General features: G+C 43.8%; 1 protein-coding gene across 6 annotated transcripts in view; it reads right to left on the bottom strand.

Annotated features, from left to right (window-relative positions):
* The window catches only part of etv1 (ETS variant transcription factor 1), a 142,752-nt gene that overhangs the window by 71,473 nt on the left and 58,876 nt on the right, over positions 1-12,403 (bottom strand). For all 6 annotated transcript variants that reach the window (XM_043689841.1, XM_043689844.1, XM_043689839.1 and 3 more), the window contains one exon: positions 4,909-5,038. In XM_043689841.1, coding sequence (XP_043545776.1) covers positions 4,909-5,038 — 130 coding nt within the window. The remainder of the gene's footprint in view (positions 1-4,908; positions 5,039-12,403) is intronic.

Raw genomic sequence — 12,403 nt, 5'->3', positions numbered from 1 at the left:
GGCTGTTTTCCCTGGAGCGTCGGAGGCTGAGGGGTGACCTTATAGAGGTTTATAAAATTATGAGGGGCATGGATAGGATAAATTGACAAAGTCTTTTCCCTGGGGTCAGGGAGTCCAGAACTAGAGGGCATAGGTTTAGGGTGAGAGGGAGAAGATATAAAAGAGCCCTAAGGGGCAACCTTTTCATGCAGAGGTTGGTACGTGTATGGAATGAGCTGCCAGAGGATGTGGTGGAGGCTGGTACAATTGCAACATTTAAGAGGCATTTGGATGGGTATATGAATAGATTAGACTAGATTACATTACATTACAGCGTGGAAACAGGCCCTTCGGCCCAACAAGTCCACACCGACCCGCCGAAGCGCAACCCACCCATGCCCCTACATTTACCACTCACCTAACACTACGGGCAATTTAGCACGGCCAATTCACCTGACCTGCACATCTTTGGACTGTGGGAGGAAACCGGAGCACCCGGAGGAAACCCACGCAGACACAGGGAGAACGTGCAAACTCCACACAGTCAGTCGCCTGAGGCAGAAATTGAACCCGGGTCTCTGGCGCTGTGAGGCAGCAGTGCTAACCACTGTGCCACCGTGTCGCCCACAATGGATGGGTTTGGAGGAATAAGGGCCGGGTGCTGGCAGGTGGGACTAGATTGGGTTGGGATATCTGGTCGGCATGGACGGGTTGGACCGAAGGGTCTGTTTCCATGCTGTCCATCTCTACGGCTCTATGACTCCATGACATCATTGTGTTTTTCTTCCTTCAGATATCCAAAAACTGCCCCTATAGTACACTCAGCTCTGTCACTCGATGCAATTGTAATTTATTGGGTAATTTAGAGGATCACAAGAGAGGCAATACTATAACCTGGTGGAATGTCAAACACAGATCACAGGAAGCCATGACAGGGGACAATGGCACAGGCATCACCTTGGTACAGGGTGAAGTCACAGACAGGGTCTGCTGCCTAGGACTCTTATAAAGTACTTGGATGTAGTGGACTACAGGAGAAAGCTGGTTGGTATGCAGGATGAAATGTTTGGTGCATTGGCTGGCTTTTGGACAGCCTGATGTCACTACCAAGGAGCCTAAAGGCATATAGCACCAACTTGGGATGCAGTGGTTTGCACGGAGCCTAGAGCCCTGCCTTCTCAGCATGGAAGCGGTACTAAATCCACAAAACACACTTGTGTACCTAACCACAAAGCAGCATCAGTTGACCAATGTGTCTGTTTTTTTAGAAACATAGTTAGAGATAAAACAAGAACTGCAAACGCTGGAATCCAAAGTAGACAGGCAGGAGGCTGGAAGAAAACAGCAAACTAGGCAGCATCAAGATGTGGAGAAGTCAATGTTTTGAGTGAAACGTTCTTCAGGACTGGGGGTGGGTGTAGGGGGAGCTGCAAGTAAAGGGGGTGGTGGGGGCAGGGTGGTGAAGTGGGGAGAGGTGAAGACAGGTAGAGGGTATGACCTGGTTGGTCGATGGGAGGAGTGAATCTGGTTGGTGGCAGGGAACAGTGGAAGGGAGGGGAGTGGCTGGGAAGGGAGTCAGGGGATGGGAAGAAGGGTTATTTGAAATTGGAGAACTCAAACATAAGCAGAGAGCAATCAATATTGGAGTAATTTAGTGCATGCTCCATCTGAAGTCATGTGGTGCAGCAATCTGTCCTCGAATGGATTACTGAGGCACCATCCCAGGGGAGTGGCAATGATTTCATAGTGCATGAACTTGCTATATTCTCTCAGGATGATCATTTTTGTTTTCCTACCGTTATCAGTCTGCCAGTGCTCTCTGTATTGCTTGTCAACTAGTGAGACCACTGTTGCCATGACAAATTTGTGCATTCTGACACTGGGCCTTCGAGGCTGAGAACTGCTTAAGAGCTTTCTGCAAAACCATCTGCAGCCTCCCCCAGTAAAAGGTAACAGCATTGCACTAATCAGGCTGCAGCCCTTGGGTTAGCAGCGCATAGGAGCACTGGTACAGGCAATGCTGGTACAGTGAAGTGGTACTAAGGAAATTAGGAAAATGATGAGTTGGCTTTATGTGGAATGTGGAATGCTGTCATTCATAAATTTGGCTTGAAATGTTTACATTGTGTTTGCTTTTATTTTTGCTTTGTGTCCAGATGAACAGATGGGTTTGCGAAATGGAGAAATAGGATTGTACAGTGAGGAAGCAGGCCATTCAGCCCATCGAGTCCCCAGTGACACTCCGAAGAGCATCCCATCTGCCTACTGTATTCCTGGCTAATCCACCAATCTACACATCCCTATGGGTAATTTAGCATGACCAATCCACCTAACCTGTCCATCTTCGGACTGTGGGAGGAAACCGGAGCACCCGGTGGAAACCCACGCAGAAACAGGGAGAATGTTCAAATTCCACGCAGACAGTCACCCAAGGGTGCAATCAAACCCTGGTCCCTGGTGCTATGAGGCAGCAGTGCTAGCCACTAAGTTGTTTCACCTCTCAGAATTGACATGCAGCATCTGCAAAATGATGGAACATGCAGTCAATAGTACCCTGCATCATGTGAGTATCTACAATTCTACTGAAACTACAACATGCTCTTTGTACTTGTCTCTGCCAAGTGACAATGAAATATAATCAGCACTCTGAATAAAGAGCCTTAGTGACCTCTTTTCCACATTTGTGGGCAGTTGCAAATATTTTCAGTTTCAGCCTAGAAGGTGCCTTATGCTGAAATGTTCATGGTCACTGTTACCTTCACAACTAGTGGTAATGTGACCTTTACCCATATTGAAGTTATTGCTATCAATGTGCATCCATTTACTTCAGTGCACACACACTGTTCCTCTCTGAGTTTTAGATAGCAAAATCATTCCCTCAATATTATGGGATATGGCCTCCTACTGAGAGCCTTTCATCCCAAACCCTTCCTCAGTCTTCCAACAGCTTTCCCACTCGGTGTGATCTCTTCTTGTTTTCTGAGTCATGCTGCATTCCAAGTGGAATACCCATGTCTATAGGTAATTGGTTTATGCAGAATCCTTGACATCAGGACAAAGTTGTGCAATACCTGCCAAACCATTCTGTGTAGATATTAACAACTTTACAGAGCTCTGGAAAATACTACAACAACCAGCGCAATAATTAGCAACTAACTTGTTTGAGCTAATAATCCATTTAAACTCCGCCATTGAACGCATGTGCAAGCCAATCACCTGATATCATGATTTACCTAGTGCCATGACCTGCTTTCTACCAATATGTTATTGGACATCATTTGTACCAGAAGTGGTTCTGGTTGCCCTGTTATAGGAAGGATATTATTAAGCTAGAGAAGATTCAGAAGAGATTTACCAGAATGTTGCCAGGTATGGAAGGTTTGAGTTATAAAGGCTGAATAGGCTGGGACATTTTTTTCACAGGAGCATAGGAGGTTGAGAGGTGATCTTATAGAGTTTTAGAAAATCATGAGGGGTATAGATAGGGTTAATGGAAGGTGACTTTTCCTTGGGATGGGGATTTCAAGATTAGGGGGCATATTTTTAGGGAGAGAGGAGAGGGATTTTAAAAAGGCAAGAGGGGCAAATTGTTACACAAAGGTTGGTATGTGTGTGGAATGAACTTCCCGAGGAAGTGGTGGACGCGGGCGCGGTTACAAAGTTTTTTAAAAACTCAGATAATACTTGAATAGGAAAGATATGGACCAGGAGGAGGCAGGTGGGACTAGTTTAGCTTGGGATAATGCTCTGTATGGACCAGTTGGACTGAAGGGTCTGTTTCTGTGCTGTATGACTTTATGACTTCCCAAGTGTGTGCATGCACATTGGATGCCATTTTGGGCCTTTCTAGAGCTTTTTGACACCAAAACGCCTACTACCATAAATCTCTGCCATATATTTTTTAAAAACTCCTTCACTCAAGTGAATGGTGTCCTTACCCTTTTCAGGAGCACTTAACTAGAATTTCACTCCTCTTGTGTGTTGTTTTCTTTTGATGATAAACTGAGGATATTTAACTCATACAAATACAATGGTGGATGTTGTCTTACAGTTTGCATGCAGTATTTCCTTGTAAGGGATTAAATTGGCCTTAATGATAGATGGCAAACTAAGAAAATACCTTAATTCCAGGACAATCATTAAAACTCTGCCAAATTAATGGACATGATAAGTCACGTACAATTCATACCCCTCTCATCTACTTTAAATCTATTTTACTTGCTGCACTGGGCCAAGCTGAGCAGGCCAGGAAAGTATGTACTCAGCTTATGGTACATAAGTGGCAACATAAACCTGGCTGGGTCATTTTTCACTATAGTAGGACACAACATTCTCCTTGGATGCACGTTATAGCAGATAGGTCATGAAGTACTGGGTTAAGAATGGAGGAAGTAGGAGCATGCAGTAAAAAAAAGTAAATGCATAATAACAAGCAGCAGTTTATATGACTAAAGGTAGAGAAGCACAATATTCAGAGAACTATTTTATCTTTCAGGAGAATAAAACATGACTCAGTATCATAGTGGTCCAGTCGCTAGCACTGCTGCCTCACAGCGCCAGGGACCCAGGTTCAATTCCACCCTCAGGCAATTATCTGTTTGGAGTTTGCACATCCTCCCCTTGTCTGTGAGGGTTTCCTCTGGCTGATCCAGTTTCCTCCCACAGTCCAATGATGTGCAGGTTGGGTGGATTGGCTGTGCTAAATTTTCTATTGTATCCAGGAATGTGCAAGCTAGGTGGATCAGCCATGGGAAATGCAGGATTATGGGGATAGTCTGGGTGGCAAGCTCTTTGGCGAATCGGTATGGACTCGATGAACTGAACGGCCTGTTTCCACTGTTCTATGAAAGTCTATGCAAATTATACATTACAGCCAGAAACAATAATGCATACAACAAGGATTACATGTTTGCAACTGAAATCTCTTACCTGACATTATACAGGCACTTTTCCCCATAACTAAACTTGAAAGGTTGCTCATGGCTGCAGGCAGTACTCAGCTCAGAACAGGGACTCTGTGGTTCCTTCTTGATCTTTAGAGGGAGGCCATGAAAAGCCACTAAAATGGGAGAGAAAAAAAAAAGGTAATGTTGAAAAGGAGTGTACTTTCAAATCTTAGGAACTTTTCAAACAGATCTGCAAGAGCAGCATTTTCCTGTATGAGGCATTATCTGCACTTTGTCATTTGCTGTTTAATGTGTCTGGATCCCACTGTCTGTATTTCAAATTGTGGCCTGTGGTCAAACTAGAGATAAAATATGCTAAGCTAACTGCTAAATATAGTAGCTCAAGCATTTGGGGCAGCACACCAATGAATAGCTAGAAAATCACCTGTTCATAATAAGACAATAATTACTGGACAAAGCAAAGTAGTTCATTCTTCTCAGACTTATATTCCCATGCAAATAATGCTGCTGAATATTTCACTGCAAAATATTTAAAGTGCATTGCTTAAATAGTCAGGAAATTTCAATCCTTTTTGCTCAACAGATAAAGTGTGTATATTTGGAATTAATAACAGTGCAGTTTTAACAGGTGGTCTAGCTTAGTATGCCTTTTATCCTAGACCAAAAAGTCACACACACAAGTATTTGCAGTTTATGTCATCTCACATACTCAATAATGCAATATAAAATATTTAATTTATTTCACAGATTCTGGTGAGATTTACTGTGTGTACACATTTTACTTATTAAATTGCTATTTATTATAAATTAAGTTATTCAGTATTGACAAAGATCAGAGCCCATTGCTTTCACATTGAGAAATAAATGATATATAAACACCCACAGCACAGGAAAAGAAAATCTTCAGTTAAAGCAAAAAATACTCAATTATAAGTCAGGGAGCATTGATCTCAGTTGATACCATTACCCTTCCTAAGACAAAATATCAAGGAGAGCATTAAGTTTTATAGCATATCACCCCATTTCCCCAAAAAAGCTAAAAACCTCAGCATGATGCAAGATGAGTGAAGAGAAAACAGTTATATGAGACGAGGAATAGAAACATTTCAAAATATTTGAGGAGGAAATCTATTCATTTTGAAAAGCTCTCTGTTCTAATGGCTATCAATCCTTCCATTGTTCGACATCCTGGATGAACCACAGATTCATTGAGATAAATATTAGGCATTGTCTACAGACCATATCACAAGCTTTTCTCCAGTAATTCCAACTATCGTGTATGCTAGTCTCTCAGGCTGACAGCAACTTCAGTGAGCTGTTTATCCACGGAACCTCTCCATCACAGAAACCCTCTGGGCAGAACCTTATACAGGCATGAACGAGCTGGGCTATGGTGAGAAATGCAGCAGAATCACACATGAAATCTAGCGAGGCATTTCTCAAAGTTGGAGTAACTCATTGCACCGTTTGACTAATTTCTAGGTGTTCAGGCAAGGTTCTCACTAGATTGTGTCGAGAAACCAACTAAGTGGGAATTATTACTTGTCAATAGCCTTGTTAACTGCACATCATACTTCCTGAGATGCAGCATCGTATCCTCCCAGCAAACTAGATGCTGAAAATTCTCAACACAGAAGTCAGAAAGGGACTTGATGACGTCAGTTCAATACTGGCAATGATGAATCTCCATATTAGTCACTGTATGACACCATCGCAGAGCATGTTAAGTTGCCATCGACAGTGGCATTCAAAAATTGCCACCCCCTCAGGATCCTCATAGCACCTCTCCAAATCAATTGCAGCATCTAGGAAGTACAGAATTGTATTGCAAGATACATCTGCAACTAGCAGTGAAAGGACACTGGACCAGGCTGCAAGGACACTGGACCAGGCTGCATCTCAGGGATGTCCACTTGTTCTCTTCATGCCTACTTGTCAGGCTTAGCAGTAGGGATATCTTTGGAGTTGGGGAGCCATCTTGTTGTAGGGTACACCAAAGACCTCAATCTAACTACTACAGCATTTGCCAGCTGCCTGCATAGAAAACATTCTATACATTTATTCAACCAAATGGCCATGTTGGAAAATATGTGAAGGTGGTTCTCAATGTGGTGGTGGTGGGAGTGGAGGTGGGGGGAGTGGTGCGTGGGTAGCTGTCAGTAAGGGGCTCTCTTTGCCTTTCGTCATGGGTACAATCTGTATACTGTCCTGGCCTTAGGTCATGATTAAGGGATAGTCAGAGAATACATCCAACTACAGTCAGGAGTAAGCAATAGTCACTGCTGTAGGACTACCACAAGCAGTCAGGAGAACTATGTCAATCAGGACAGGGTACAAGGATACAGATCAAAAGTCTGGTTAATCATGTCCAGGGGCTGTTCATGGAAGTCGATTAGAGGTCTGGGGCAAACATATTCCTGGAGGTCAGAGTGATCATCGCGGGGGCAGGGTGCAAAGATGTTCTGTACGAGCAAAGAGTAGGCTAATTGCTAAAAGGGTATGGAGCAGTCAAGACAGTAGGAAGGGAAACAGAGACTTGTGTTGAGGTGGGGACAATGACAGTGATGTTGGGAGGGAGCATGGTGTAACAGTGTAGGTAGAACATCAAAGGGCATGAAAGGCTACTGGAAAGTGGGGGGATTATTGGCAGTAACCACCACTGTGTCCTACACAAGGGAAGTGTGCAGGGTCTCCATGAACATTTGGAAGCTTTGGAGCTCAGGAAACAAGGATGAAAGTTGGAGGCAAAATTTGAATAATGGGAGATGTGTGGAAATGGACTGTTGGAACAGTACAAAGTAAAAGAAAACACAAAGGTTCTAGGAAGGTGCCTGGCAACCAGGCAGAGCCCAGTCCTGATGGTATTTACCATGAGCTGTGTTCTACACCATTCTTTTCTGAGTTAAACATAACTACAACTAGAAACAGCTGAGACAATGCCCAGTGTGGACAGAGTTAGTGTCCATTAAATGAGTGGAAGCATAGGATCTATGTCTGCTGTACACTGGGGTATTGAAGCGTGCACTTGCAAGACTGCAGTTACATTTCATTTGCAATCATCTCATTGCCCATTTGCATTGCGTGCAGAGTGATCACGCTTAAGATTCAAATGCTGTTCAACGTGCATTGTGTCATTGAGATCCTGCAAACTGAACATTCGCACCTCAATGATGCAAAGATTACCAGCAATGATTTTAAAAGAGGCAAAAGCTGACCAAAAGTGACCATAACTGTCTCACTGCAAGGGTGCTGTTGGATCACTTCACCCTCTGTCATGTAAATATTATGATGAACTCTACTGAGTGCTGTGATATATTTATTTCTCAGTCAATGTGGGTCTAGGAAGGGATGTTGGTGCACATGCTGAGGTTGAAGCTGAATGAATGATGGAGGCATGACCCTTATTACAAGAGTGCACTGTTTGGAGGAATGTGCCCAGCCCTCATCTGCAGGGTCTGCCATCACTGACCGTTCTGACAGCCAACAACCTGTTTTGTTCTTTATGTTCCCAAGAGAGATCATTGCTAGCAAGAGCCGTGCACTCAGCCTCTAGAGGAATGTTGGTCTCTGTAGCTGCCTTCCTGAGAAAATCAAGGCAGATACCTGAGTGCCAGGACTGACGGCAAGTCCAGGAAGAGCAGCAGAACCACCACCAAGGCTGGGTAGCACCAGGGCTCACAGCCAAGGGACCCTCAGGAAGCATTAGGCCATACAAATCCATCAGGACAGTGACCAATGCCATGTATGCAAGGTCACAACAGTTCATTTTGTTTCCCGATGGCAAGGTCAGTTCTGCAGCCTGGGCAGTCGGATTCAGAAACATAGCTGGTTTCCCCAAGGTACAGGGTGCCATTGATGGCATAGCAGCACTGAGAGGGCTTTAACACAATGCTGCGGAACTCAACCACAGGAAGGGTTCCAACTGATTGATGGCCAAGTTTTCACAATTCCTACATCCCCGAGCACTCATGTGCCTGCTGCAATTTAGGGTCCAAGGGTTTTACAAGGTTAGTTACTGAATAGACAAGGATTACTCATTGACATCATGCCTTAGGATAACTGTGAAGCACGGAGACAATGCTACCATGTTTTGAGCGGGGCCTTGGTGAAGCACAGTGTAGGGCTGCAGGAGATGAGCTTACACTGTTTTGACCAGTCTGGGAAGAGCTCTCCAGTATAGTCCAGACAGGCATGCTGTGCTCTGCACAACTGGAGCAGGCAATGAGGTGACATGCTGCATGCTGAGGAACTGAGAGAAAGGAGGAGAGGAGGACAAGATCATTGGGAAGAGTAAGTTCTCCACGTACTTGGCAGAGCTTAGCTGCACAGGCTGACACCTGGTTCCAGTAGATACTGGCTGGGTGCAGCTAATAATGTCCAAGAGCATAGCAGTCTCTTAAAGATGGTTCAGATGCCAGTGATACTGGTTTATCCAGTGAGTGGCAAGTTCTTCCAGGAAAAGTGGAATGTAACACTGTTGTTGGTCCATGTGCTGGCATTCGGGTCATGTTGAGGGAGAAGACTGCAGCCTCTATTGGTTTTCTTTGTGTTTGCTTTCGCTGAATATTAGGATGGGAGAAATGGGTTTTATGTGCAAGAAAAATGTCAGCCATGCTGCCTATGTGCCATGGGCAGGGTGGCCTTGTGCCATTATATAGCCAGTGAGGGGCATGGCCCAAATGTCAACACTTGTCCAAGAGCATAGCAGTCTCTTAAAGATGGTTCAGATGCCAGTGATACTGATCTATCCAGTGAGTGGCAAGTTCTTCCAGGAAAAGCAGGTAGGATGGGGCTGAAATCAGGCAAGGGGGCATGATGGAGTGGGAGAGGTAGTTAATGAGTATGGTAAGATATTGTGCAAGTTCTCACTTGTCCTCGTGGAAAGACATCCTCCATGAAACTCGACCAAACTGACACAGCCAAAAGAAGTTCCCCTGTGTGTTTCAGTGATATCACTTAGTGTCATTACCCCCTCAATGACACTGTCACCTTCAACATTAACCACAGTGATAGAACCTGCTTCAGCAACCACCTGAATAGGTTGCATGATTCATGATCAGTAAGTAAGTTTAATTTTAAGAGACATGCTTATATCAACACTGCATCATAGTATGTGACCTGAGGGATTAAAAGATCTCACACTCAGTCTAACCTTAGATCATGAGAATCATGACACTCTGCTGGAATCATGCTTCTTTGTTGGAACTTAAAAGCTTGACATGAACACAGACACAAAGGTGGAGAGGAAAGTCATGTTTGCGGATAATAGTTAGCTGTAATGATCATTTTTCAATCCTTCAACACCACTTCCATATGTTACAAGAGGTTAACATAACCATTGCCGCATCGTTAAATACCTTCCTGGAGGTAAACTCACTTCATGAGTTGACTGCTTACAAAAAATTCCAATATCTTGATGCTTGATATTTGGAGAGCTATTTGAAGTCCAACTGGTCAACAAAAAAATTCAGACAAATGGAAAAGTCACTCCCCCTTCAACAGCATCTGTTTCTTAGAATACAGACAACTGTACAGATCTGCAGAGAGGGCAATAATCTTCAAGAAAACAGAGATAATTTCATTTGATTAGAATGTAAGCTGTTTCAACATAAGATAAATTTCTAAGATTGCTTCAACTCAAATTAAAAACAAAAACTAGAGTCACTATTGAGTTAGGACTTAAGGCCAGGCAGGAGCTCTGTTCTTTGCAATTAATGAACAAACAACAACATCTTTCAGAACCCAGATACACAGTCTTTGTCATTAAGAAAGTAATAGCATTTAATCAACTTTGGCACAAGTCAAAGACACAGGACTTAGAGATATAATTCAATATTTTTAATCAATCATGGGTAGCAGAAACCTCTTTTTGGAATGGACTTCCACTGATACCTTGACTGAATTACAACTGCTCAAACAATGCATTCAGTTCCATTTTACATTCAGTTGTATTCAAATCAAGCAATATAGATGTTCTTGAGAAAAGAGCTGTGAAAATCTTGCTTGCCTTCACCAAGGAGGGGCTTCAGAGGACTAACATATCTGATTTTTCCATGGACAATGAGAAACATTCAGAAACAGTCTGGACAGTTTGCAAAGGCATGCACAATGTACAAATTAGATTAGATTAGATTAGATTCCCTACCGTGTGGAAACAGGCCCTTCGGCCCAACAAGTCCACACCGACCCTCTGAAGAGTAACCCACCCAGATCCACTTCCCTCTGACTAATGCACCTAACACTATGGGCAATTCAGCATGGTCAATTCATCTGGTGTGCACATCTTTGGACTGTGGGAGGAAACCGGAGCACCCGGAGGAAATCCACGCAGACACGGGGAGAACGTGCAAACTCCACACAGACAGTTGCCGAGGCTGGAATCAAACCTGAGTCCCTGGTGCTGTGAGGCAGCATTGCTAACCACTGAGCCACCATGCTGCCCGAGCTTCCGGATTAACAGATTCCAATTCGTATAAAACAAACAATAACTCAAGAGTCTACTGGATAGTTTGACAGAAGAGCCATCGTAAAATGCATGAGTGTGACTTTCTCAAAGAAACTACTGTCTGAAAGGATCGCTGAGTTAGTCATCATCTCTACACCAATTAAAGACTTCAGTAAGGATCTTTTGGTAAGAATAAAGGTCATACCAATGGCAGATTACGAGAGGATGAACCAAATGAGAAGCCATAGTGACATGCCAATAATATTGCAATGATCAGCAAAGTGGACCAAGCCAATGTAATTTGTAGCCAATTCGATTTGACACACCTACTCAAAAGCCATCCAACTTTTCTTGGTAAATATATAGCATGTGACATCAAGGCAGCCTACACCCTGGAGGACTCAACATTGAGTTCTCCAATTTCAAATAATCTTGCCACTGACTCCTTTTCCAGCCCCACCTCCTCCTTTCCATTCCACATATCAACCCTTCCTTCCAACTACCAACCGGATTCATCCCTCCATCGACCAACCAAGTTGTAGCCACTACCTGTGTTCTCCTATCACTACCTCATCATTCTACCCTGCACCCCACCCAAAACCCTCCCCTCCCCTCCCACTCTTTATCTGTAGCTCCCCTTACTCCACCTCCATTCCTGAAGAAGGATTATACCCGTAACGTTGACTTCTCCACCTCCTGATGCTGCCTGGCTTGCTGTGCTCTTCCAGCCTCTGCTTGATAGGATAAGCCAATCAGGAATTTTTACACCCATTAATATCACATGTCTGGAAAAGGCAAGAGAACACATTCTGAAATCTCAATTCACCATGGGAGCTAGTGCCAACACCTTATCACTCTATATCCAGAAAGACATGTCCTCAGCAAGCAGCATTCCACAGTACAACCGACAAAAGACTATCTCACAGCTTATAACTGATCACCAATTTTGTACATTGGCAAAATCACACTGCAGTGTCACTATGCAAGCTTATTTTGGCTTCCCAAAATCCCTCTACCTGATAGATACCAATGAGCTAGCAGTGGCAGGACTTACCAGTACGTACGGAGCCCA

This window comes from Chiloscyllium plagiosum, chromosome 5 (assembly GCF_004010195.1).
Source record: "Chiloscyllium plagiosum isolate BGI_BamShark_2017 chromosome 5, ASM401019v2, whole genome shotgun sequence".
Lineage (NCBI taxonomy): Eukaryota > Metazoa > Chordata > Chondrichthyes > Orectolobiformes > Hemiscylliidae > Chiloscyllium > Chiloscyllium plagiosum.
The sequence above is the reverse complement of the archived record's forward strand: the minus strand, read 5'-3'. Positions and strand labels throughout refer to the sequence as shown.